Here is a 24,322-nt window from a genome sequence, read left to right as displayed (position 1 = left end):
TCTTCTACACTTTCCACAGTATGCATCCGATGAAGTGATCTGTAGCTCACGAAAGCTTATGCTCAAATAAATTGGTTAGTCTATAAGGTGCCACAAGTACTCCTTTTCTTTTTGCGAATACAGACTAACACGGCTGTTACTCTTACTTCTATTTTAAAAAAACAAATCCCATGTTGTGCCTGAAGAAAGGCTGCTCTTGTAGGATTTTTTTTTTTTATTTTTTACTAAATACCGAGTGGTTTGTTATAAGTGCTGCATTTTAAACACTTATTCCACTCACATCTTTATTAATAGAGTCTTATTCCTGCTCCACCCTGCTAAGATCATCAATCAATAAAACAACAAACTTAGGATCCATACACCCCATAAACTCTGTTAATACTCAAAATTGGAATCAGAATTTTGTATCTTGGGTTCTGCCTCTGATAATGAGCCCAGAAGAAACCATAGGTACAAATGACCTGGACCCAGATATCCCATTGAAATCAGTGGGAACAGACTCAGAGCCCTAGTTACTGAGAAGGCGAAAGATCTTTTCTGTTCTATGTAATTTTAAAGATTTGTTTTCTTTAACCAGTTTTTTTGCAGACTATGAAGTGCCTAACTTCCAAAAAGACAGAATTTCACAAATTGAAATCTGGGTCATGGATGACATTGGGGGACCTGACTTGTAAGTTATAGGTCTTAAAAAAAACAGAACCTAATCTTGTTTTTCCTCTTTTGAATCTGTTTTTACAGTTTTCACTTTATTTTTCTCTATTATTAGATTGCAGTAACACTCAAAATGTTTGATGTATTCCAAACACAAAAGAAACCACAGTGCCTTCCTTGGAGGGTGTACAGTCTTTTTAAAAATATACAGTTGATGTGACCAGAACTAGGCACAATCAAAAATAATGTAAGGCCCTAAATCTGCTGAGTCAGTAGGTCTGTCAAGTTCCTTCCCCACTCTGAACTCCAGGGTACAGATGTGGGGACCTGCATGAAAAGCTCCTAAGCTTACTTTTACTAGCTTAGGTTCAAACTTCCCCAAGATACAAACTATTTTACCTTTTGCCCTTGGACTTTATCGCTGCCACCACCAAACGTCTAACAGGTATATAACTGGGAAAGAGCCCGTTTGGAAATGTCTTTCTGCAAAAAATCCTCACCAAAACCTTGCACCTCGCTTCCTGGGGAGGGTTTGATAAAAATCCTCACCAATTTGCATAGGTGAACACAGACCCAAACCATTGGATCTTAAGAACAATGAAAAAGCAATCAGATCCTTAAAAGAAGAATTTTAATAGAAGTAAAAAGAATCACCTCTGTGAAATCAGGATGGTAAATACCTTACAGGATAATTAGATTCAAAACATAGAGAATCCCTCTAGGCAAAACCTTAAGTTACAAAAAGACACAAAAACAGGAATCTACATTCCATTCAGCACAGCTCATTTTCTCAGCCATTTAAAGGAATCAGAATCTAACGCATATCTAGCTAGATTACTAACTAAGTTCTAAGACTCCATTCCTGTTCTGTCCCTGGCAAAAGCATCACACAGACAGAGAGAGAGGGGCTTTGTTTCTCCCTCCCCCCAGCTCTTGAAAGTACCTTGTCTCCTCATTGGTCATTTTGGTCAGGTGCCAGCGAGGTTATCCTAGCGTCTTAACCCTTTACAGGTGAAAGGGTTTTTCCTCTGGCCAGGAGGGATTTTAAAGGTGTTTACCCTTCCCTTTATATTTATGACAAGAAGCAGGCCTTAAGTCAGGGCAAGGCAAGTACAGGTTAGATTAAATAAGAACCATCTGAATCCCAAATCAAACTCTGAGGTTTAAAAAAGTCTTTTCACTGTCCCCAGTGCACTATTTTTCAGGTTTACACTTCTCTGCAGTTCATGGTTCTGGAAATTAGTAGAAGTGGTGAAATGCCATAAGAAGGTCTCTTCTCATGGTACTTGTGACCAATCCAACAACAAGAACTACTAGTAGTTTTGAGAGCCTGAATTTGGGAGATTGCCAGCCCAATTCTGCAATCCTTGGAGATTTAAATATTCATCGGCACTTTTAAGATGCTTATTTGGGCCAAAACTCTTGATCAGCCATTACTATTTTATTCAGTTAATTTAAGTAAATTTTTACCCAGCCACAGGAGCTGAGGTGGTGAGGGAAGCACTCCATTATTGGAGTTTAAGTCTGAATGCTCATGTCCAACAGCAGGAGTTCTAAGTGATTGAGGAAGGACTCAAGCATGGTTTGTGGAGTCTAGGCCAAAGTTCCAGTTGTTGCAAAGTAAATATAAAACACTGTCACTGATGCAAGTGTATGGTGAATTCTGATTTGGTAGCATTTTACATCAACTTTGCACGGGTGTAAATGAGTGCACAACATACAAAGTAGTGGAGAATCAGGCCCCCTAAATTTGTATTAGTCCAACAGGCAGCTGCCCTCTGGTAGTAGATTTGTTTTTCTAGGTAATTGCTGTTTGGTTGCAAGATACCAGAGTCTGGCCAGCTTGCTGAAATTGTCCTATAACCTACTATTAAATTCCCTAAAAAAATCTGCTCTAATTGTGGAACATTAAGGTTCTGCAATTAAAGCCCTAGCTGCCATAGCAATTGACACTATGGAAATTAGCAAAATAAACAGTTAACTAATAAAAGACTTTGTTAACTAATCTCTTTTTACAGGGATTCCTGTGGGAGAGGCAGTGTACAAATATTAGAAGAGAGACTCAAAACCATGGGTTATGACATCACCTGCATTGACAATTACAAGTAAGTGGAATTTCTTTAATAAATATGAGGTATTTGCTACGGTTTTTCAGAAATTTTAACCTACTTCTACCCATGAGTATTCCCATACCAGGGGACCCACTAATCTACTATACTGTAGCTTTAGTAAGAAATTGACATCTGGAAGTGATAATGCCACTTTCCTCAGCCATCTGAGCACACTTCCACTGATATGGCAATTGTACAGTTTGTAATTTTATTATTAAATGCAACCGTGTCCTCACTCAGTATCAGACACAGAAGATGGCGTGGTCCCTTCCACTTAGAGCTATCAGTTCAAATAGGAAATTAAAATCTGAACAAGAGTTATACATTAACATTCCCTTCTCATGTCCGCAGAATTACTTATGGTAGCTGTACTTACTGTGATACCAAGAGCTTCATGCTAAATTAAATACCATTAAGAAGGGAAGGTCTAGGCATCCAAATTGTGCATCTCTTCATTTTATAACATCGTTCAATTTGTTTCACTTCCTCTTTTGTTTTGCTTAGTTTTCTTACTGAGTGATACTAAATAAAATAATTTCATTACAGATCTGTACTGCTGTTAAAGTGCCTGGATTATCTTAATCACCCTGATTGTTCCATTGTTTCGTAAGTAAACATGGTAAATAAAATCAATCCAACTTCTATGCCATTAGAGCCAAATGAATAATTCACAGCTAATAATTTATTCAACAGATTTCATCTGTTCTACTGATTGCAATTTGTCCATGACAGCTGTATCGAAATATATTATTTTGAAATTATTCAGGAAACAATTCCTGCTCTATAAATTGTGCACAAGCACTTAGTTGCAAGTATCTGATATTCATAATTAAAGCAGTGTTGATTAGTTTTGATTGAACACACAGACCACATGGTATATTGCTGTCCACTGATTGCCTGAGCATAACTCTTAGAATCAAGGTTTCAGAGGAACAGCCGTGTTAGTCTGTATTCACAAAAAGAAAAGGAGGACTTGTGGCACCTTGGTTAGTCTCTAAGGTGCCGCAAGTCCTCCTTTTCTTCTTAGAATCAAGTATCTCTTGCATATACTCAGTTAGAAATGCAAAATTTGCTTTTCACAAACATTCTCCAATAAAATTGAGATCATAAATCAACCATAAGACTGCAAATCTAAATAACAGCACCTGTCCAATTATGTGCAATGTAACTTTCAATTCCCAATTTCAAGGAGGTACAGTATTCCTATCCAAACATTCAGAGATCCAATATTTCACCAATACACTTTTATGAGAAACATATGGAAACTTAAACACAAGTGGACACATTCATCTTTGCTGTAAGTCCAGCAAAGTACATCATGGGTAAATTAAACCCAAGGGGTGGGTGGAAAAATTCTTTGTATTAACTGCAAAAATGTTTCCCAACACAGAAACACCTGAGGTTGAAAGGAAAAATGCCAATATCTAGTGCTGAATTTGAGCTCAGGTGATTAAGAAGGCCATATCTCCTAAGTGACCTGTATTTTTCAGTGATAATCCATTGGCCTAGGACAAGTATATAATATACAGAAATTAGGTTTGTGCATCAAGCACAGAGTACATAGGACTGTCTATTGTTCAACATCACATGGCTCTCCCACGCTCAGGCGGCAGAGGAATGCTATTGCTGCTGGGTTGGGCACACTCTACCCTCTCCTGCACTAAGCAGGTGTTCGAAGAGCACTTCACTCAGCACAGAGAAGAGAAGAATATGCACGAGAGTGCAGCGATAGTGCTTCAACAGTCTTCCACAGGCCTTTGATAGAAGATTCATCTTTAAAGCTCCTGTATCTTAGAGAAACTGGTAGTGGTGTTCTGACCCAGCAGCGTTCTCTGTTGGATAGCTTTTCCCTATCTTGGCATATGACAGTCACAAGAGCGTTCCCTTTGGTTCCATCACCCAAAATTATGCCCTGGCACCAACCACTGAACATGTGAAAACAGCATTTGAGAGACAACAAATGCTCACATCAATATGAGCAGATTGTGTTGAGGTAACAGATCATCAACCTTACCAAGCTTACAGAGACATTTCTTTATTGCTGTGTGTATACCATGTACAGGGTTGTAATACTGTATGAGCCGATGTGATTTAAAAGAAATTGATGTCTTATTCTCTGAGTGATTGACAAAGTTTTTGCTCCTAAGTAGAAAAGAAATTGTGATTGCCAGTCTTTATCCAACTTGTGAAACCCACAGCCCCAAAAAACCAGTAATTTTCTGAACAAACTGACAATATTAGCTAGCTAGAGAAATCTGAGCTTAATGGGGCTCTTCTTTTGGATGCTCTGAGTTCTTAATGGATGATTTAAGAATATAAGAACGGCTAGACTAGGTCAGACCAGTGGTCGATCTAGCCCAGCATCCTGTCTTTCAACAGTGGCCAGTGCCAGGTGCTTCAGAGGGAATGAACAGAACAGGTTCAAGCAATCCATCCCGTCGCCCATTCCTAGCTTCTGGCAAACAAAGGCTAGGGACACTTCACAGCATGGTTTTGCATCCCTGCCCCTGCTGACTAATTGCCATTGATGGACTTATCCTCCATGAACTTATCTAGTTCTTTTTTGAACCCTGTTATAGTCTTGGCCTTCACAACCTCTTCTGGCAAAGAGTTCCACAGGTTGACTATAGGTTGTGTGAGCAAATACATCCTTTTGTTTGTTTTAAACCTGCTGTCTATTAATTTCATTTGGTGACCTCTAGTTCTTGTGTTAAGAGAAGGAGTAAATAACACTTCCTTATTTAATTTCTCCACACCAGTCATGATTTTATAGAACTCTGTCATATCCCCTCTTAGTTGTCTCTTTTCTAAAAGTCCCGGTCTTATTAATCTCTCCTCATATGGAAGCTGTTCCATATCCCTAATAATTTTTGTTGCCCTTTTTTTGTACCTTTTCCAATTCGAATACATCTTTTTTGAGATGGAGAGACCACATCTGCACGCAGTATTCAAGATGTGGGTGTATCATGGATTTATATAGAGGCAATATGATATTTTCTGTCTTATTATCTAGCCCTTTCCTAATGATTCCAACATTCTGTTTGCTTTTTTACTGCCGCTGCATATTGAGTGGATGTTTTTAAGAGAACTATCCACAATGACTCCAGGATCTCTTTCTTGACTGGTAACAGCTAATTTAGACTCCATCATTTATATGTATAATTGGGATTATGTTTTTCAATGTGCATGACTTTGCATTTATCAATAATGAATTTTATCTGTCATTTTGTTGCCCAGTCCCTTTGTAACTCTTCGCAGTCTGCTTTGGACTTAACTATCTTGAGTAGTTTTGTATTATCTGCAGATTTTGCCATCTCACTGTTTACCCCTTTTTCCAGATCATTTATAAATATTTTGAACAGTATGGGTCCCAGTAGAGACCCATGGGGTACACCACTGTTTACCTCTCTCCATTCTGAAAACTGACCATTTATTCCTATTCTTTGTTTCCTATCTTTTAACCAGGTACTGATCTGTGAGAGGACCTTCTGTTTTAACCCATGACTGCTTACTTTGCTTAAGAGCCTTTGGTGAAGGACCTTGTCAAAGGCTTTCTGAAAGTCTTAAGTACACTATATCCCCTGGATCACCCTTGACCACATACTTGTTGACCCCCACAAAAAATTGTAGTAGATTGGTGAGGCATGATTTCTCTTTACAAAAACCATGTTGACTCTTCCCCATCATATCAAGTTCATCTATGTGTCTGATAATTCTGTTTTTCACTATAATTTCAACCAGTTTGCCTGGTACTGAAGTTAGGCTCACTGGTCTGTAATTGCTGGGATCGCCTCTGGAGCCTTTTATAAAAATTGGCATCACATTAGCTATCCACCAGTCATTTCTCTCTTCTCCACGGATTTAGACCATATTACTCAAAGTCTTGTGTTGTGGGCAGTTTCCTTAACTGAGGAAATCTGGATAGGAAACCTTTTGGAAACAGTTAGTGTCTTGTTCTTTTCACCTAAGTGCTGAACATATCATCTCTTCAGTACTACCCGTCACTGCAAGCATGGGACCCGCCTGTTCCCTTCTATCTGTCTCAGTACTTCTATAACCACAATCACCACAGTGTCTGAGCAGGTCTGTAATAACAGAGCACCTTCCTTGTGCTGGCCCTGACTCTGCATGTTACTGAATGCCTCAACTCCCACTAACCTGCCTTGCACGAATGGGTCTTACTTCCCTTCCTTGGCACATCCCTCCTAAGCTTTCTACACCTTCTTTTATATTCAGCTGTGTGTGATCATTCTGAAATCCTGACCCATGTTCAACTGCTGTTCACATGGAACCCTTTTCCACTTTGGCCTTTAAAGTGCCCTTTTGAATATTTGCTACTACCACTGAGTTCTGCACCATGGCCTGTGCCCTTGGCTTCAGGGCCCACCACGACGGCCTTCCTCCACATCATTGCATAGCCCCCACAGCTCTCACCACTGGTGATGACTAGGAATAAGGGCATCCCGTAGGACACGCTGAGGGGTGATGGCTGCTCAGTCACTGCTCCACCTGAGATATGAGTAGGCTAAAATGAGAAATCAAAGCAAAAAGATACTCCCATGTAGCAATAGCTTAAAAATCTGCAACAAATGACCTCCTTGGTAATCTTAGCTTCTTCTCTCCCCTGCAGAAGATCCACCAAGCAAACTGTGATTTGTTCGAATGCCTAAGCTGTTAGAACTTTTTCTGAGTACACTTCCAGATTTTGTTAACTCCATGAATAGATCCCAATTATTAAATATGCTGATAATTTAATTTATTGACAAATAGCTTTTACAGAAATTGTTGTTTCACTATTGAAGACACATTCCAGTCAAGAGCACAACTAACATTTTTACACTTAAAGAATAAACATTGAAGCTAGATATTCAGGTCTTTATTACAAGCTCTCCTGCAGCCTCTTTTACAGTGGCTCAGTGCCATAAAGCAGCTGAACAGCTGGCTTAAGTGGTGTCTAGGCAACAACCTCAGCACATCGGTCAGGTAAAGTGATTTAGGTGGCTTTATTCTGCACTTAAAACCCTTGTCACATAGGCATACTGAGGGAAGTGGCCATGTCAGAGCAGGAATGGCAGTGACCAGAGGCTGCTGTGTGGCACTGCTCCAACTTACACTGAGGGCCATGCTCAACCTCAGAATCCTGGAAGTCCAAAAGGTGGATAAATGCCCTATTACTGCCTCCACACTTAGGCTGTGCCTCTTGTGAGGAGACTCGGGCTGTAATCATCATCTGTGACACTGTGACATGGAAATTGACTAGTAGGTGGCGTACAAACATCAACAGAAAGTACTCCAAATGCAGTCTGGTACTAAGGACATACAGTTAATGCAGGATTCTGTGCACAGATTTCCTGTTTATAAAACCATGACAGCTGAGCAGTATTGAGAGTCATTTCAAGAGTCATTGTACAAAGATTTCTGAAGCTGAATTTTCTGCTTAATTTTTGGACTTCAGACTTCAGCAAAGCTCTGGTATTTCAAAGGATATGTACTTAAAATCCTGTTTTTTTCTTTAGGTCTGCACCTTCAACACAAAAAGGACTTGTATCTTCAGACAGAGACGGCAGCTGGAGCAGGCTCATTTACACTATTTTTGTAGTATTTGTTTTTGAGATCTGCTTTAACCTACAGAATTAATCTACATAATTCAATCCTTCTGTTTTTCTCCATTGTCTGTAAATTTGGCATTATCCTGTCTCAATGTAATTCCTCCCTTAATTCCTGGGATTGCAAGAATGCCTATTAAACCTCATCATAGGCCACCCACAGGTTTCACTAAGTCTCCTAGCTTGCTGCCCAGCAGTGCATGCATGTACTGTTTAGATAATGTCATTCTGTACCAAAAATCACACATTTGTTTCTTTGTGTTTGTAACAACTTACATCCAATAAAGTGACTTGTTTCAAAAATAAAAATAAATAAAAAAAATAACCTATGTAACATTGCCTTTGACTCTTCTGCTGCTGGAATCCTCATCCATGCCTTCATCTCTCCTTATCTGGGTAACTCCCTCTTTGTTTGTGGCCTCACCCTATTCCAGTTCTCCAGAATCCCATGATGAATGGTACTGCCCCTTTATTCACATATCAGGAACCAGGGCCACACCACCCCTATTCACAAATAGCTTCACTGTCTCCCCCACCCATTTCTGAATCTATTTTAAAACTGCCTTCTTGTTTTTAAAAGGCTTCCTTCTGCCTTAGGACCTTGGGCTTCATTCTCCCCTGCCATGCACCTTATGTTATCTGCACCTCTGTGAAGTGAGTGCAGACTGAATGTAAAATGCTATCCCTTGTGTGAATGGGTGTTTTGGGTAGCATCTTATTTACACTTGTAAAAAGTGAGTTTAACAAAACAAGGAGTAAGGCAATGGAGAATTTGGCCCATTGTTTTCACATGGGGTATATCCATCACTATCAAAGTTCCTCAGATGGTTGCTTCCTGCTGTTTGGATTACCAACAGCCAGTTGACTTGCCCAAGGCCTGTCACATCAGCAGAGTTTTTCTTGAACGCTTTTAAATGAAAAATTAAAATGTTTCCAGTTCAAAACAACCTTGTTTTGAAATGCAAGATTATTAGGGGGGGGGGAGTAAATTAAAAATGCTCAAAATTAAAATGCAATGTTTCAACTGACCCAACCCCCTTTTTTTTTCCTCCCTCCTCTCTCTCTCTTTCTCTCTCATATATCTTCTGTTCATAAACATTTTCATGATTTTGAGGTTTTTGTCCTGATTTGAGACAGGAAATTTTCTTGAAATCTCTATTTTTTTTTTGCAGGACTGAAAAACTGTTTTCAATCCAGCTGCAATGAGGAGACACCAAACGCAGTCTTGACTGTCTGCTGAGCCAGCGCCACTTACAATCTGAAGGTCCAGGGTGTCTGTCTATCCCCAACCACTGAAACCTCCAGACTGAGGCTGTACAATGTGGGATATATCTAAGAAAATTAAAATACTTGCATTTTTCTAAGAGAATTTTACACATTTATTACTTTTTGCATATTCACTACTAATTTCTATGTATGTTTGTTAGCAATGAAGCTGATTGTGAGCTATTGTGTTGTACCAATAAAATAAAAACCAGCAGGATCTTATTAAAGGGAAAAAGGCAAAATACCACATTTATTGTGAATACAGAAAGAATCATAGTAAGCAGTTAGTTATAGCTATAACATTCCATTCAATCTCAAATTTATTCACACATTCATTCATACAAACACATACGCACACGGAGGTTCTGCAAGGTTGTTATCATAGTTACCAGCCTTAGAGTTGCTCATGCCAAGCCACTGGCCAGGTGGCCTGGACATGAGGAGAGAGCAGGGCCTTGTCAGATGCTCATCTGATGCTCCTGGAAGTTGGTTTGCAGAATCAGACCCCAAAGTTCTCACTTTTTAGAGTCTATTTTTATAGGAATTTCTTCCTATGCCAGTCTATGGGAATTGCTTCATCATGCTGTTGCTGAATCAATCAGCAGATAGCACATTCCTGACGGCTCCAAGATGTTATCTTGTTCTCTGGTTCTCCCATTCTTGAGGCTGTTGGGTGGATTCCAGTCTGCCCTCCCGGGGCGGGGGGCGGGGTCCTCTGGTTATTTCCACTTGACGCCTTCTTCAGCCGATGGACACTGGATTCTTAGGCTGGCAGCTCCCTGATCATTCAGTTATTATCCACACCAAGCATCCATCCACATACATCCTCTATCTCTATTTTAATCACAATTGTTAATACAACAAAAGGGCGGGGAGTCTCTGGGTGCTGTTTCTGTTGTTAGAGTATTGCTTTGAGTCTCTCTCTCTCTGTGAATTGCTTTGAGAACAGACTCTGTCTTAGAATGTACTAACACAATTAGCAGCTTGCAAGTTTCACACATAGAGGGAGAGAAACAGAACCAAAAACCAAGAGACCTCTTAATTAGTAATACCCTGGAATTTAAACTCTGGGGAATCAAACTCATTTGTGATTTTAATACAGAACTTCTTTAATATGATCCAACAATTGGAATGTTCATGTTCTCATTTAGCTTAGCAAGAAGTTTCCTTCCTCCCACTCTGATATTATTTAACTCTCCTACTCTGTCATATGGTGTGCATGAAAGATTCAATAGCAAGCAAAGTTACATTGTAATTTATTTTTCTGGTCTTGATTCTTGTAGTAATCAAGTCAATTCCATCTCAGGGGCCTTGGTGTTTACACACTTCAAATATTTATAGCTGTACCAGCTTGTATTTTTCAAATACCCTGCATGGGCTCATGCATTAAGGTTTTGTGCACGTAATTCAGACACTTGCAAAAGTGTAGACCGCAAAAGGCATGTATATGTTTGAAAATTTGGGCTGTCATGTGCACCTTAGATAGCCCTTTGAAACATTCTTTCTGCACCCTGCTCATTTTTGTTGCTTTTCTCTAAACTGTCTCCCTAACAATAGCCAGTAGAGTCACAGGGGTATTCACATTCTATAACCGTGACACATCTCATATGACCAGAGCAAGGACATGAAGGTCAGTCTCTTACTAGCACACTTGCATGTTGCATCATATTACACTGGGAGCTGTGAGGAACAGATATTGTCTCCTTTTCCTCCTCTAATGACAATCACATATCCAAACTATCCTTTAGTCAGAAATTCTCATGCCCCACTGCTTTGTGTGTTCTGCCATGGAACCGATCCAGAGATTAGCTAAACACCACCAATATCAGGCCCAGGACTCGTAAGCAACCTACACTACCTAAGCATTCTAACTAGCCACCTTTTGGTTTTAAGAATCTGAATAGGCAGCAGGTTTAAAACAAACAGAAGAAAGTACTTCTTCACACAATACACAGTGAACCTATGGAACTCATTGTGAAGGCCAAAACTATAACAGGGTTCAAAACAGAATTAAATAAGTTCATGGAGGATAGGTCCATCAGTGGCTATTAGCCAAGATGGTCAGGAATGCAAACCTATGCTCTGACAGGTTTCAGAGTAGCAACCGTGTTAGTCTGTATTCGCAAAAAGAAGAGGAGTACTTGTGGCACCTTAGAGACTAACAAATTTATTTGAGCATAAGCTGACGTGAGCTACAGCTCACTTCATCGGATGCTCAAATAAATTTGTTAGTCTCTAAGGTGCCACAAGTCCTCCTTTTCTCTATGCTCTGAGTGTTCCTAGCCTCTGATTGCCAGAAGCTGGGAATGGATGATGGATCACTTGATGATTGCCTGTTCTGTTCATTCCCACTCAAGCACCTGGCACTGACCACTGTCGGAAGACAGGATACTGGGCTAGACGGACCATTGGTTAGACCCAGTATGGCCGTTTCGTATGTTCATGTGAATACACTTGTACATTTTACCTAGAAGTGCAGCCATTACTGCCAGTCCCACATGACATCAGATGCATTGTAGGAAGTGCTGAGAAGTTCTATATGAATAATATGTGTTCAAGTGTAAAAATGTAGTTTTAGTTCAACTAATCTAAGGAAATGTTAATACTGAAAACTTACTGTATAGCATCAAGAAGATTCCACTATACTGAGAATCATGTTGCATCAGGTTACTATTTCCAATGAGTTCCCCACACGTTTCCTCAAATAAGTAGTAGAGATAGATGTGATTTATTACAAAACTTCTTAGATAAGGGTAAAGCGCTTGATAAATTTGTTGAAAAAAGCTCCCCAGAAGCCTAATTCTGAGAGGTGCAGAGTACCCTCCATCCCAATACCAAGTGGACTGTTCAAAATCTCTGGGAGTGGTGTGGATTCAGCATTTTTTAGGATTAGAATCCAGTTGCACAAATCACACAAAGATACCGCCCATATAGCAAATTCACAAACAGTGGAAAACTGAACCCAAGAGGCAGACAATGCCAGCAGACCAGCAATGCAAGTAAAAGACATTTGGGTACTGCAGTTTCTTCAGGGAATCACTGATTGTTGTTCTCTATAATTTGAAATTAAACCATCACTCAAGTCACCAGCAATTATGGTACTCAAGCTTCATAAGAAACTCTTTACCTGGACCACATTTATATTTATAAATAGGCACCACAATGACCCATGGTCTGCTACCCTACTAGCAAAAGACAATGTATGCAGATGTACAATAAAGACACTTGTGAAAAAAGAAGAAAACATGAAAAATGAGAATTTTAAGCTGCATCCAGCAGCAAGGGCTACTTTAAAAGCAACTCCCTTAGAGGAGCCAGTGGGTCTGGAAGCAATAAGCAGAGGGCTGGAGTAAGGCAGTCCTGAGTTATAATCTTGACTTGGCCAGTGACATGTTGCTGTGTGGCCTTGGACAAGTCATCTCTTTGTGCCTCAAGTTTCCCAGTCTAAAAAGTTGGGATAATAATGCTTATATACTTATCTCCCAAGAAGGTGGAGAGGATCCATTAGTTAATGTCTTACTGTGTTTTAAGTGTTTAGAGTGCTGTATAAATACTAACTGTCATAGTTTCAGGTAATTGTACCTGTATCCTCCCCTCTGTGGTCCACTCCAGGAGTTCCCAGTCAGGTCTCAGGTCTCCAGGTATCATCTGTCTCTGGACAGAGACCCTTGCCCCACTCCCTTCTGACCAAGAGTGAACAGCTCCTGGTCTTACTCTGTGATATCCCAGCAAGCAGTCTACTTAAACGTCAGAGGCTGTGCTTTCCTCTCTCTCTTTCTGAGAGCTATCAACTGTATATTGTCAGCAGTTACAAGGTACCACACAACTCTTTCTAAGCAAGCATCTTTATTCTCAAAGGTAAAAGCATTACAGAGAAAACAATAAACAGATTTAAATACACACTGAACATACCTCAGGTCACCCATCAGTCTTATGGGGCCGTAGTAGCCCAAAGTCTTTCCAAGCTTCAGCAATCATTGGGGCTGCCCATGGATAGGATGTCCTTTCCCTTTGCTGGATCAGAAAGTTCTTAGTCAGTTTAAATGCAACCTTTTAATATCAAAAGCCCTTGCTTTGTCTGTTGGTTTCCAGAAAACCCAGTTTGAATTGGTATATTCATACCACGCTAGCGGGAAGTACCTCTCTGGAGGTCTTTACTATCTGCATGATTAAGAACATAAGAATGGCCACTGTCTTCTGACAGTGGATACTGGGATAGATGGACCATCAGTCTGACCCAGTATGGCCATTCTTATGTTCTTAATCAGTCGGGTAGTAAACAACCCCCAAAAGATGCCATCACCCTCTCTCTTAACCCTACATATTTTTCTATTTAATATGTTACTAAATTACTACTTTCATATGTAATAAAAGTGGAACGAATTCTTCTACCACACACATTTCTGTCTCCTGTTAAGTATAACCAATAAGATGAGGAAACCATACAAGCAGGAGGCCAAAAAGCAAGGACAGTTTATTAACCTTCTTGTACTTTATATGCAGCTAAAGTTTATTGTCATCACATTGGCTTTAGAGAGATGTACAGTCAGTGAAGTGACACGTGGGTGTCTCAACCTCCAAAGCACTGAAACTTGCAGCTGAACTGAGCAAGAAGGGATAGGATAGACACTGTTAGAATAAAAGGCATTTTTTATTGAGGTGGCTTGCCAAAAATAATTCAGATTTGTTGTGCTTTAGTCATAGACGGTGTAAGCTGAGATAAGGGTGCTGCATCTTAGTTTAGGCAGATTCCAGGGTGGTTCTATCAGTTTACAAGTTTTTCTGGTTTACAGGTGGTTCCTAATTCGTTTTTGTGCAGCCTCAGTTTGAGAGAGAAACTCCCATTCCTAAACCTGGCCTTTCTTCTAAGAGCAGGACTAATTTGATCCATCAGATTCCTCCCTCAATTACGCTCATGCAATCCCCACTGAAACCAGTTGTAAAGGAAAGCCTATATGGCTTTCCTTTACAAAGCTTCTCCTCTCACATCAGTTCTACACTGATGTAATACTATTCACTTCAATCCAGTTCCTCAACGTTTACACCAGCATAATGAAAGTTGGAATTTTACAGAAGGGAAAACACACAGTAGGTTATATTTAATAATATACACTGAATTTAAAAAACAGACTTTGAAGTATAGTAGTTATCCTGATCTCTGGAGACTGAGATTATTTGTACTATGCCAAAGACTATCTAGGCATCTCACAGTACATATAGACAGCATGGTCCCAGTCACCAGTTCTGTGGGATGGTGTGTTTTTCCGAGGTACAGCAAACCAGTAGCAGTAGTTAATGAAATACAGAGTGCCCCATACTGTCTATTATAGAGAGAGACGGTGACATGAACTGCAGCTGGCTGCGTAACTTCCAACATGTCAGCTAAAGACTGACAAGAAAACATGCAGAGAATCACTATTCTGGGGGACTTCAATCTCAAAAAATCCAAACCCTTGAATGTGCTGCTGTTTGCTTAGTTCTTGGAATATTCCCATATTGACGTCATGGGCCGCCTTTCTCCAAGAGTTTTATTTTTCCTAACTTTTAGTGAAAAGTGGCAACAGCCAAGCATCCCTTTCACTCCAGGCAGCTGCCTTCCCTCCTTGAATCCTCAATGCATTCTGCTCTCTGACTGATGCTGATATTTCCAGAAAGAAAGATGAATTCTCTGGACTCCCATTGTGAGCTTGCTTTCAAAGCCCTCTCAGTACCACTCACCTGCATTGGGTTGAATAAGCAAATAGCTGCTAGGATGTTTTTTTAAGAAAAGCAAAGACAAGTAGACTATATGAAGTGTCATATGGAAGAGAGGTTAAGAGTAAGTGCGACTCAGAGCAGCAGACTGTGCGCAAATATTCAAACATACACACAAAGGTTTATTTTATGCAGGTGAAGATGGGAAATCTCCTTTGCCAGGTGTCATGGGTTACATAAGCTGTATTATAACCCTTCACTCAGTTTTCCTGTGGGCACCCCTTCCAAGTGTCAGGACTTGTACTTCTCTCAGGGTGGAATCCTGCAATTCATCCCGACTCTTAGACTGGGTCTCCAGCTTACAGAGCCTTTGTTTACCAACTATGTTGCCTTAGCAAGCCTGAGTTTGGGACCTGCCAGATACTTTCCTTTGTGGCCTGTGAACAGTATGAAGATGCAGTGACTCAGAACAACTTCTTCCAAACAAAGTATTATTTAATTTATCCATAGACACATAAACAGAGGGAAAGGGTTAAAACAGAAGGGCCTACATGCATATTATTTCACATAAAATGTAGCCTTTCCTTCAAGACTTACATAGGCCCAGCTTATGCCAGGTACCCTGACATCTGAGATGGGAGGGTCATTGTCTCCCCAGAAGTCACTATCCCCTTCTGTTTCCCTCTTACATTTTACGGACATGGATTTTAACCCCTCAACCTTTATTTCCCTTTTTCCCTGTTTGGATTTCCCCCTTCTCTCTCCTCCGGGTCATCAGCCAGATGATCAGAGCTTGGTGTGGGGCATTAACAGGAACCGACAATTGTATTGTCAGTTAAGCACCAGTAATTGGTCTATCTACAACTGACTTTGCTTCCTGTGGACCTGTAAAACACACCCAAGACTGAGTCAATTCTTTGCACCATGAAGAAAAGGAGTACTTGTGGCACCTTAGAGACTAACCAATTTATTTGAGCATGAGCTTTCGTGTAGCTCACGAAAGCTTATGCTCAAATAAATTGGTTAGTCTCTAAGGTGCCACAAGTACTCCTTTTCTTTTTGCGAATACAGACTAACACGGCTGTTACTCTGAAACCTGTCTTTGCACCATATGGCAGACAGAATGATCATAGTCAAATAAAGATAGGTATCCACAGTATTTATTAAAAAAATACAGATCTCCCGTTTTCTTTATACCACGTTTTTGCTAACAGTGTTTCCACAGCCATTGGGGGATGGAGTTCTTCTGGAAGATCTAACCTTAAAAACCATTTTCTGTCTGTTTCTCCATAACCAGGACCAATCTGCCAGACACTAGACATTGTTTTGGAGCAAACAACAAGCTATAACTTTATAGCCATGACACCTCAAGATGCCTCAGGGCAGAGAAATCAGATTCCCAAGCCTGTGCGCTTCAAGTTATACCCGCTGAAGCTTCTCCATGAGTCTGCTTAAAAATCCTACAATACATTCAGATACGCCAGGCCCAAACCCCACCCCTGTGCCTGGGTTTGAAGAGAAAGCATTTTCATACACATATCAAACCATTTGAAATCTCAATGACTACTGCAATAGGAACAATTACTCATGTGATCTGTAACTCCTGAGTAAACAGCGGTCTGAAGTCCAACACTTGGATCCTTCAAAACACAGCAAAAATAACTGAAGAAAATCCTTTTTGTATTGCCTTTGTCACTATATTCTGAAATATGGGCAAAATTCTCAATGGCTGTAAGTTGGCATAGCTCCACTGAAATCAAGTTACACTGGCTGAGGAGCTGGCCCATAACATCTCACAGTCATAGTGGATCACAAGCTAAATATGAGTCAACAGTGTAACACTGTTGCAAAAAAAGCAAACATCATTCTGGGATGTATTTGCAGGAGAGTTGTAAGCAAGACACAAGTAGTAATTCTTCTGCTCTACTCCACACTGATTAGGCCTCAACGGGAGTATTGTGTCCAGTTCTGGACACCACATTTTTGGAAAGATGTGGACAAACTGGAGAAAGTCCAGAGAAGAGCAACAAAAATGAGTAAAAAGGTCTAGAAAACATGACCTATGAGGGAAGATGGAAAAAATTGGGTTAGTTTAGTCTGGAGAAGAGAAGACTGAGAGGGGGGACATGATAACGGTTTTCAAGTACATAAAAGGTTACAAGGAGGAGAGAGAAAAATTGTTCTTAACCTCTGAGGATAGGACAAGAAGCAATGGGCTTAAATTTCAGCAAGGGAAGTTTAGGTTGGACATTAGGAAAAACTTCCTAACTGTCAGGGTGGTTAAGCACTGGAATAAAATGCCCAGGAAGGTTGTGGAATCTCCATCATTGGAGATTTTTAAGAGCAGGTTAGACATACACCTGTCAGGGATAGTCTAGAGAATACTTAGTCCTTGCTATGAGTCCAGGGGACTGGACTAGATGACCTCTCGAGGTCCCCTCCAGTCTTGCCTTATATGATTTGGCTTATATTTTCAAGAATAAAGCAAGTATACAATCTATGTAACAATATATGGTAAAAAGTTAGAGCTGGGAAGAGACCTGTTAGGTCCTCTAGTCTATAATTTTTCTAGTGCAGGATTCTGTTTCAGTAGCACCCAGAAACACCACAGTGCTAAGTATCATACAGACTTAAAGGTAGACACTGGCACGGCTCTGAGACACTTATACGCTTCATTCTTTGCCTAATCTAGTCTTTAAAATTACTCCAGGGATGGGACTGATCTGAAAAACAAACACACACTTTCCAAGGGCTGTTGTCTAGTTTTACACTTATCATAGAATCATAGAATATCAGGGTTGGAAGGGACCCCAGAAGGTCATCTAGTCCAACCCCCTGCTCAAAGCAGGACCAATTCCCAGTTAAATCATCCCAGCCAGGGCTTTGTCAAGCCTGACCTTAAAAACCTCTAAGGAAGGAGATTCTACCACCTCCCTAGGTAACGCATTCCAGTGTTTCACCACCCTCTTAGTGAAAAAGTTTTTCCTAATATCCAATCTAAACCTCCCCCACTGCAACTTGAGACCATTACTCCTCGTTCTGTCATCTGCTACCATTGAGAACAGTCTAGAGCCATCCTCTTTGGAACCCCCTTTCAGGTAGTTGAAAGCAGCTATCAAATCCCCCCTCATTCTTCTCTTCTGCAGGCTAAACAATCCCAGCTCCCTCAGCCTCTCCTCATAACTCATGTGTTCCAGTCCCCTAATCATTTTTGTTGCCCTTCGCTGGACTCTCTCCAATTTATCCACATCCTTCTTGAAGTGTGGGGCCCAAAACTGGACACAATACTCCAGATGAGGCTTCACCAATGTCGAATAGAGGGGAACGATCACGTCCCTCGATCTGCTCGCTATGCCCCTACTTATACATCCCAAAATGCCATTGGCCTTCTTGGCAACAAGGGCACACTGCTGACTCATATCCAGCTTCTCGTCCACTGTCACCCCTAGGTCCTTTTCCGCAGAACTGCTGCCTAGCCATTCGGTCCCTAGTCTGTAGCTGTGCATTGGGTTCTTCCGTCCTAAGTGCAGGACCCTGCACTTATCCTTATTGAACCTCATCAGATTCCTTTTGGCCCAATCTTCCAATTGGTCTAGGTCCTTCTGTATCCTATCCCTCCCCTCCAGCGTATCTACCACTCCTCCCAGTTTAGTATCATCTGCAAATTTGCTGAGAGTGCAATCCACACCATCCTCCAGATCATTTATGAAGATATTGAATAAAACCGGCCCCAGGACCGACCCTTGGGGCACTCCACTTGATACCGGCTGCCAACTAGACATGGAGCCATTGATCACTACCCGTTGAGCCCGACAATCTAGCCAGCTTTCTACCCATCTTATAGTGCATTCATCCAGCCCATACTTCCTTAACTTGGTGACAAGAATACTATGGGAGACCGTGTCAAAAGCTTTGCTAAAGTCAAGAAACAATACATCCACTGCTTTCCCTTCATCCACAGAACCAGTAATCTCATCATAAAAGGTGATTAGATTAGTCAGGCATGACCTTCCCTTGGTGAATCCATGCTGGCTGTTCCTGATCACTTTCCTCTCATGCAAGTGCTTCAGGATTGATTCTTTGAGGACCTGCTCCATGATTTTTCCAGGAACTGAGGTGAGGCTGACTGGCCTGTAGTTCCCAGGATCTTCCTTCTTCCCTTTTTTAAAGATTGGCACTACATTAGCCTTTTTCCAGTCATCCGGGACTTCCCCGGTTCGCCACGAGTTTTCAAAGATATCGTTCATGACCATTCCATCTGCTCTTAGGACTAAACCTTCCACCCTGCACTGAACCTGAAAAAATGCTCTTGACATGGGGAGGTATCAGGGAATGGCATGGTCAGGTGACAGGGAGAAATGGAATCCTCCCTCCACCTGTTTCAAGGCTCCTGCTCAGCCTCTATGTACTGACTAGCTCCCACCCCCAAGCTTCCCTCATTTTTATATGCGGCAAGCCCCCCACCCCCACCCCAAGAGCTATGCACAGTGGTACACAAGGTGTGCAGACCCCTGCCAGGACTCCATTGTCTCACACATGTTCCAGTTGTGCTGCAGCCAGTATCTTGTGCAGGGGAGGAGATAGCATTTGTCCCTTACACAGGACAGGAAGGAACATATGAAAGGTACAGAGGGCTAGCAGTGACAGCAGTGAATTCAGTAAGCAGCACAAAGGATTCTAGACACCTCTCTAAGTGTCTGGTTGCACATTGCTGAACTGGACACAGCAAAGGCCATTTCTGACACTCCAGAGGACCAGCTAGGGAACTGGGCAGGAAAGAGGGAAACGGATATCTGCAACTCTGGAAAGTTTGTTCAGTCCCTTGGGGTTTTGGTTGCAGACTTATGTAAAAGTCAGTCTGTCACCCTTGCTCACATTTAGAAGTACATCAGGCTTCCAGTAAAATGGGACTGCTCTCTCAGTGAGGTGCTATCAGTGTCAGCAAGGGTGACAAAATCAGGCCCTACATAAGCACAGAGCTGGGCAGAAACTAGCAAAAAGATGTCTTGTGGATGGTTGGGACATATGAGCCGCAGAATAGGTCACATGACTTCTAACAAAAATCAGAATATTTGGCATGTATCTAGTTAGCAAATTTCATCTGATGCTCATTACGGTCACGTTAACCTGACCAGTTTATGAAATCATTTTCCCTAAATGTATAATTTAAAGTCTGAAGCTACCCCAGTGCCCTTTCAGGAACATAGCACAAGAAAAAGACAGGGCACTCCTTTAAGCCTATCAAGTGAGCGCATTAATTAAAGTTTTGGGTTATCAATCCCATCGCACCATCTGCAATCCATTGTGAAACACAGAAATGTAAACAGTAGTATTGTGCACAGGATTTGGTAAGATGTCCCTGATCAAGCAGGCTCAGAGAAAAGGTGATAAATACCACTTTTACCAAGGAGAAGTATTTCAAAATATCACTGCAGACATTGCTGTGCAGTGCTGTCATGGTTCTTAAGTCAAATATGTGGACAGCAATATTCTTCCATAAAAAACACAACGCTGAACAACCTACCAACAACGTAAGGAGTAGGAAGGCTCTAGATCAGCCAGGAAAGTTCAGCAACTGATGATGAAAATGAAATTGTGTCCCTGGGCATCAAGCAAAAATCTTGATGAGAAGGAAAGACACTTTTCATCTAACTTTAGTTTCTCTGCTTTTGACCTCCCATTTGAGGTTGAAGTAAAGACATGGGGGGTGGAGGGGAAGATCTCAGTTCTGATCATTTAGGACTCAAAGGGCACCGAATATTCCAGCCTGTTCTGCTTCTGCTAAGTCCTAGGTGGAAGAGACCTAATAAAGCAGACAAGTTAACAGGCTGCCCAGTGCTTGCAGCAGATTTTCAAGTATGTCATAATTATGTTCAGCACAGCTAGGATGGCAGGAACGGTGGTTCTAAGCCACCTTTGCACTTCCTTGATCCTTAGGGCTAGGCCACAGTGATTCTCAACCTGCGGCCCAATCAGCAGAGAGCTGTGGCCGATGTGACATCCTCAGGGCCACAGAGGTAGTATTGGATGCGGCCCATATATGTGGCCCACAATGGTAAATAGGTTGAGAATCACTGGGAGCCAGTTCGATTCCCAGCATGATTTAGAGCAGTGTCAGACCTATTCCAAACTATACCCAACTGTAGTGGCCCTTCACCAAGGGGCCATTCCTCAGCCAAAGATTGCCAGCATATATCACTGCATCAGTACATACCATTCCCCCCTTCAGCCACAACCCCTATGCCAGGAGAATCACCGTAGAGCCAGTTCTGCCAGCTTTAAGGCTTCTTTGCACTGCTAGAGGCACAAAGCAACCTGGTTAGTGACCAGAAACTTCCCCTTCTGTAGAAAAAACATGCTGAACTGCATTATGTTATTCTTCTCCTTAGGAGAAAATCCTCCTACTTTCTTCAGAAGTATTTATGTCTGGAGAAGCTTAAATCATTTTTGAATGTTTTGGAGATGGCTGGTGGGACAGCTTCAGAAACCCTGATATAAAAGATGCATCAGAGCACTTTGAAACAGGCCTTTTTGTGCAATAATGACATGTCTCCCAAAAAGCTCTGGCTCATCCAAAGGCTCAATAGCTGTTCTGTGGAGCAGTCAATCAAACCAGAGAGGTCATTATGCTCCAAAGGTCCAAAAGAATGGAAATACTGGATGCAGCTGCCTCCATGCAGGTGGTTGGCAGGCATGTGTCATAGATGCCAGTGAACAGTTTTTGGTTTCATAAATGAAATGCTTAATATGGGAGGGGTGGCAAAATAGCTTTGTTCTTCTTTGAGGGTTTTTATTATACACACTATTAGATATCTACATCTAGCTGCACATGGTGTGCTAGCAAACGTTAATACTGGGTATGTATATTTTAACATGTTAACACACACATTTTAACTCAGATGTTTTAAAGCCCTAGTGTAGACAAGGCAAATTGTATTCTACAACATGTTGGCTGGCCATGGAGATGTGCTCATGTACAGCAGGACTGATTTGGCCCATTGCTTTAAGAGATAATGACCAGATTCTGGTCCTCCTCCTGCTCCCCAAGTTTAGCTTGCCTTGCTGACATCTTTGGACACTTACATAAGCTCAGCTCTTCAATTCCAGAGGCTGAATATGAACTTCCATGTCAGGGTAGTTAGATTCATTAGAAAGCTTAGAAATTGGTCTTCCCAGCCCAAGGAGGAAACTCGGAGTCATTTTCTTTTGCTTCAGACTTCATAGAAAGAAAACGATATATTTGTCAGCAACCTACTGAAATTCAACCACCAATATCTGAGAGGACTCTAGTCCAGAGTGAGGAGGATGACCAACTGCTTCATCCAAGATTTGTTGTTTCAACAACACTGGTTGAGTCATTGTCAGATAAAGCAAGAGACCTCTCCAGTGACAGGATCCTATCACTGACTTTTCTAGGCAGGAACTCAGAGTATGGATCTCTCTGAAGAATGAATACCCAATCCTTAGTTAAGAAAGACCTGTCACTTTTCATCTCATTTTCATCCTTGTATTTCTGAGAGTCAGGTTTCTCTTCAAATGGTGGCACTAAATTGTTTGAAAATAACTCAGGATCTTGTGTTTTCCAGGGCTGCCTTATGTAAAACATGATTCATCAGCATAACAGATTCATTCATCACATTAAATTGGGTGTATTTCAAAATTCTACATTTCCTTCCTTATTAAAGTTCACTTTTCACCTATTCATAGCTGGTAATTCCATCTGTTCATGATTAGGGGTAGAGGTCTTGGGGAGCAGCAAACAAAACATGTCAATCTATAAGAGGGGCACTAACTCTGAAAGTTTGGGGAACCCTGTACAGGCCAAAGTCACGCTAAAATAACTCAATAAAAGGTCAATGGCTGTGACACTCAGGGTCCAGATACCCCAGGGGGAAAAAACAGGAGATCTAAACCCCAAAGAATAAGCAACTGAATCAATTGGTGGTATACAGTGTTCTTGTGTATAAAGATACGTCAAGTAAGGTCTTTTATGAAAGCTCGTAATGTTCTGAACCTGATGGTCATTCAGAGATGTATAGAGTCTGTGGTTATACATTGATGTATTTGTATAAATATAAAACTATGCTCATAATTTGTGCTGCCACATTCAGCTGCTCCATCTCATAACAGGAAGGTGGTCAGCCAGGCAGGGAGGAGCTGCCTTTCCTCCCAGAGGAGACTAACTGTAAGTACCTAGCATTGCACAACCCAGGAAAAGAAATGATAGGCCATTAAAGATAATGGGAGAACACCCAACAACTTCAAAGAGAAAACCTCTGTCATGGAAAACTAAGAAATGAAGGAATTTCCCCCACCATGAATCACCACAGTCGAGAGAAAGAAAAAGAAAGAAACACCACTGCAAATCTTTTTAAAAGGAAAGGGGTTTGAAGTGAAGGCTACCCAGAACTGAAGGACAGTCTCAAAGGCAAGGGGCTGCTGGTGAACACTAACTCAGTGGTCTCCAAACTTTTTATGCACAAGATCACTTTTTGAATTGAAGATCAACCCAGAATCTACCCAGCCCCTCCCTGAGGCCCCGCCCTGCTCACTCCATTCCCCTCCTTCCATTGCTCGCTCTGCTCTCCCGCATCCTCACTCACTTTCACCAAGCTGGGGTGGGAGTGCAGGCTCTGGACTGGGGCCGAGGGGTTCAGAGTGTGGGAGGGGGCTCTGGGCAGGAATTTGGGTGCAGGGGTCATATGGTCACACTACACCTAGTTTCACAGAATCCACTGGACATTTAATGAGTTTTACTTTTTGTTAGTGTCATTTGTGGTTTATAGATGCAAAATCCTTCAGGGATTGTCACAAATCAGTGTGTGGAGTGTGCACTGGCTGAGCCTGGGGCAGGGGTGCAGGAGTGAGAGGTGCAAGCTCTGGGAGGGAGTTTGGGTGCACGAGGGGGCTCCAGGCTGGGGCAGAGTGTTGGGGTGGAGGAGAGGGTGAGGAGTGTAGGCTGTGGGAGGGTGTTTGGTGTAGAACGGGGCTCTG

The 24,322-nt window shown here is 41.5% G+C and overlaps 1 protein-coding gene across 2 annotated transcripts in view; it reads left to right on the top strand.

Moving 5' to 3' along the window:
- BST1 (bone marrow stromal cell antigen 1) overlaps window positions 1-8,654 on the top strand; it is a 30,373-nt gene extending 21,719 nt beyond the window's left edge. The window contains exons 6-9 of one of the 2 annotated variants that reach the window (XM_073342467.1): window positions 578-670; window positions 2,670-2,756; window positions 3,309-3,368; window positions 8,279-8,654. In XM_073342467.1, the coding sequence (XP_073198568.1) occupies window positions 578-670; window positions 2,670-2,756; window positions 3,309-3,368; window positions 8,279-8,399 (361 nt within the window). In that variant the 3' untranslated portion in view covers window positions 8,400-8,654. Of the gene's footprint in view, window positions 1-577; window positions 671-2,669; window positions 2,757-3,308; window positions 3,382-8,278 lie in introns of both variants that reach the window. The other variant, XM_073342468.1, reaches the window with a different exon arrangement.
- Window positions 8,655-24,322: the final 15,668 nt, after the last annotated feature.

Source organism: Lepidochelys kempii, chromosome 4 (genome assembly GCF_965140265.1).
Source record: "Lepidochelys kempii isolate rLepKem1 chromosome 4, rLepKem1.hap2, whole genome shotgun sequence".
NCBI lineage: Eukaryota > Metazoa > Chordata > Testudines > Cheloniidae > Lepidochelys > Lepidochelys kempii.
Note: the sequence above shows the minus strand (reverse complement) of the source record. Positions and strands in the feature narration are given on the sequence as shown.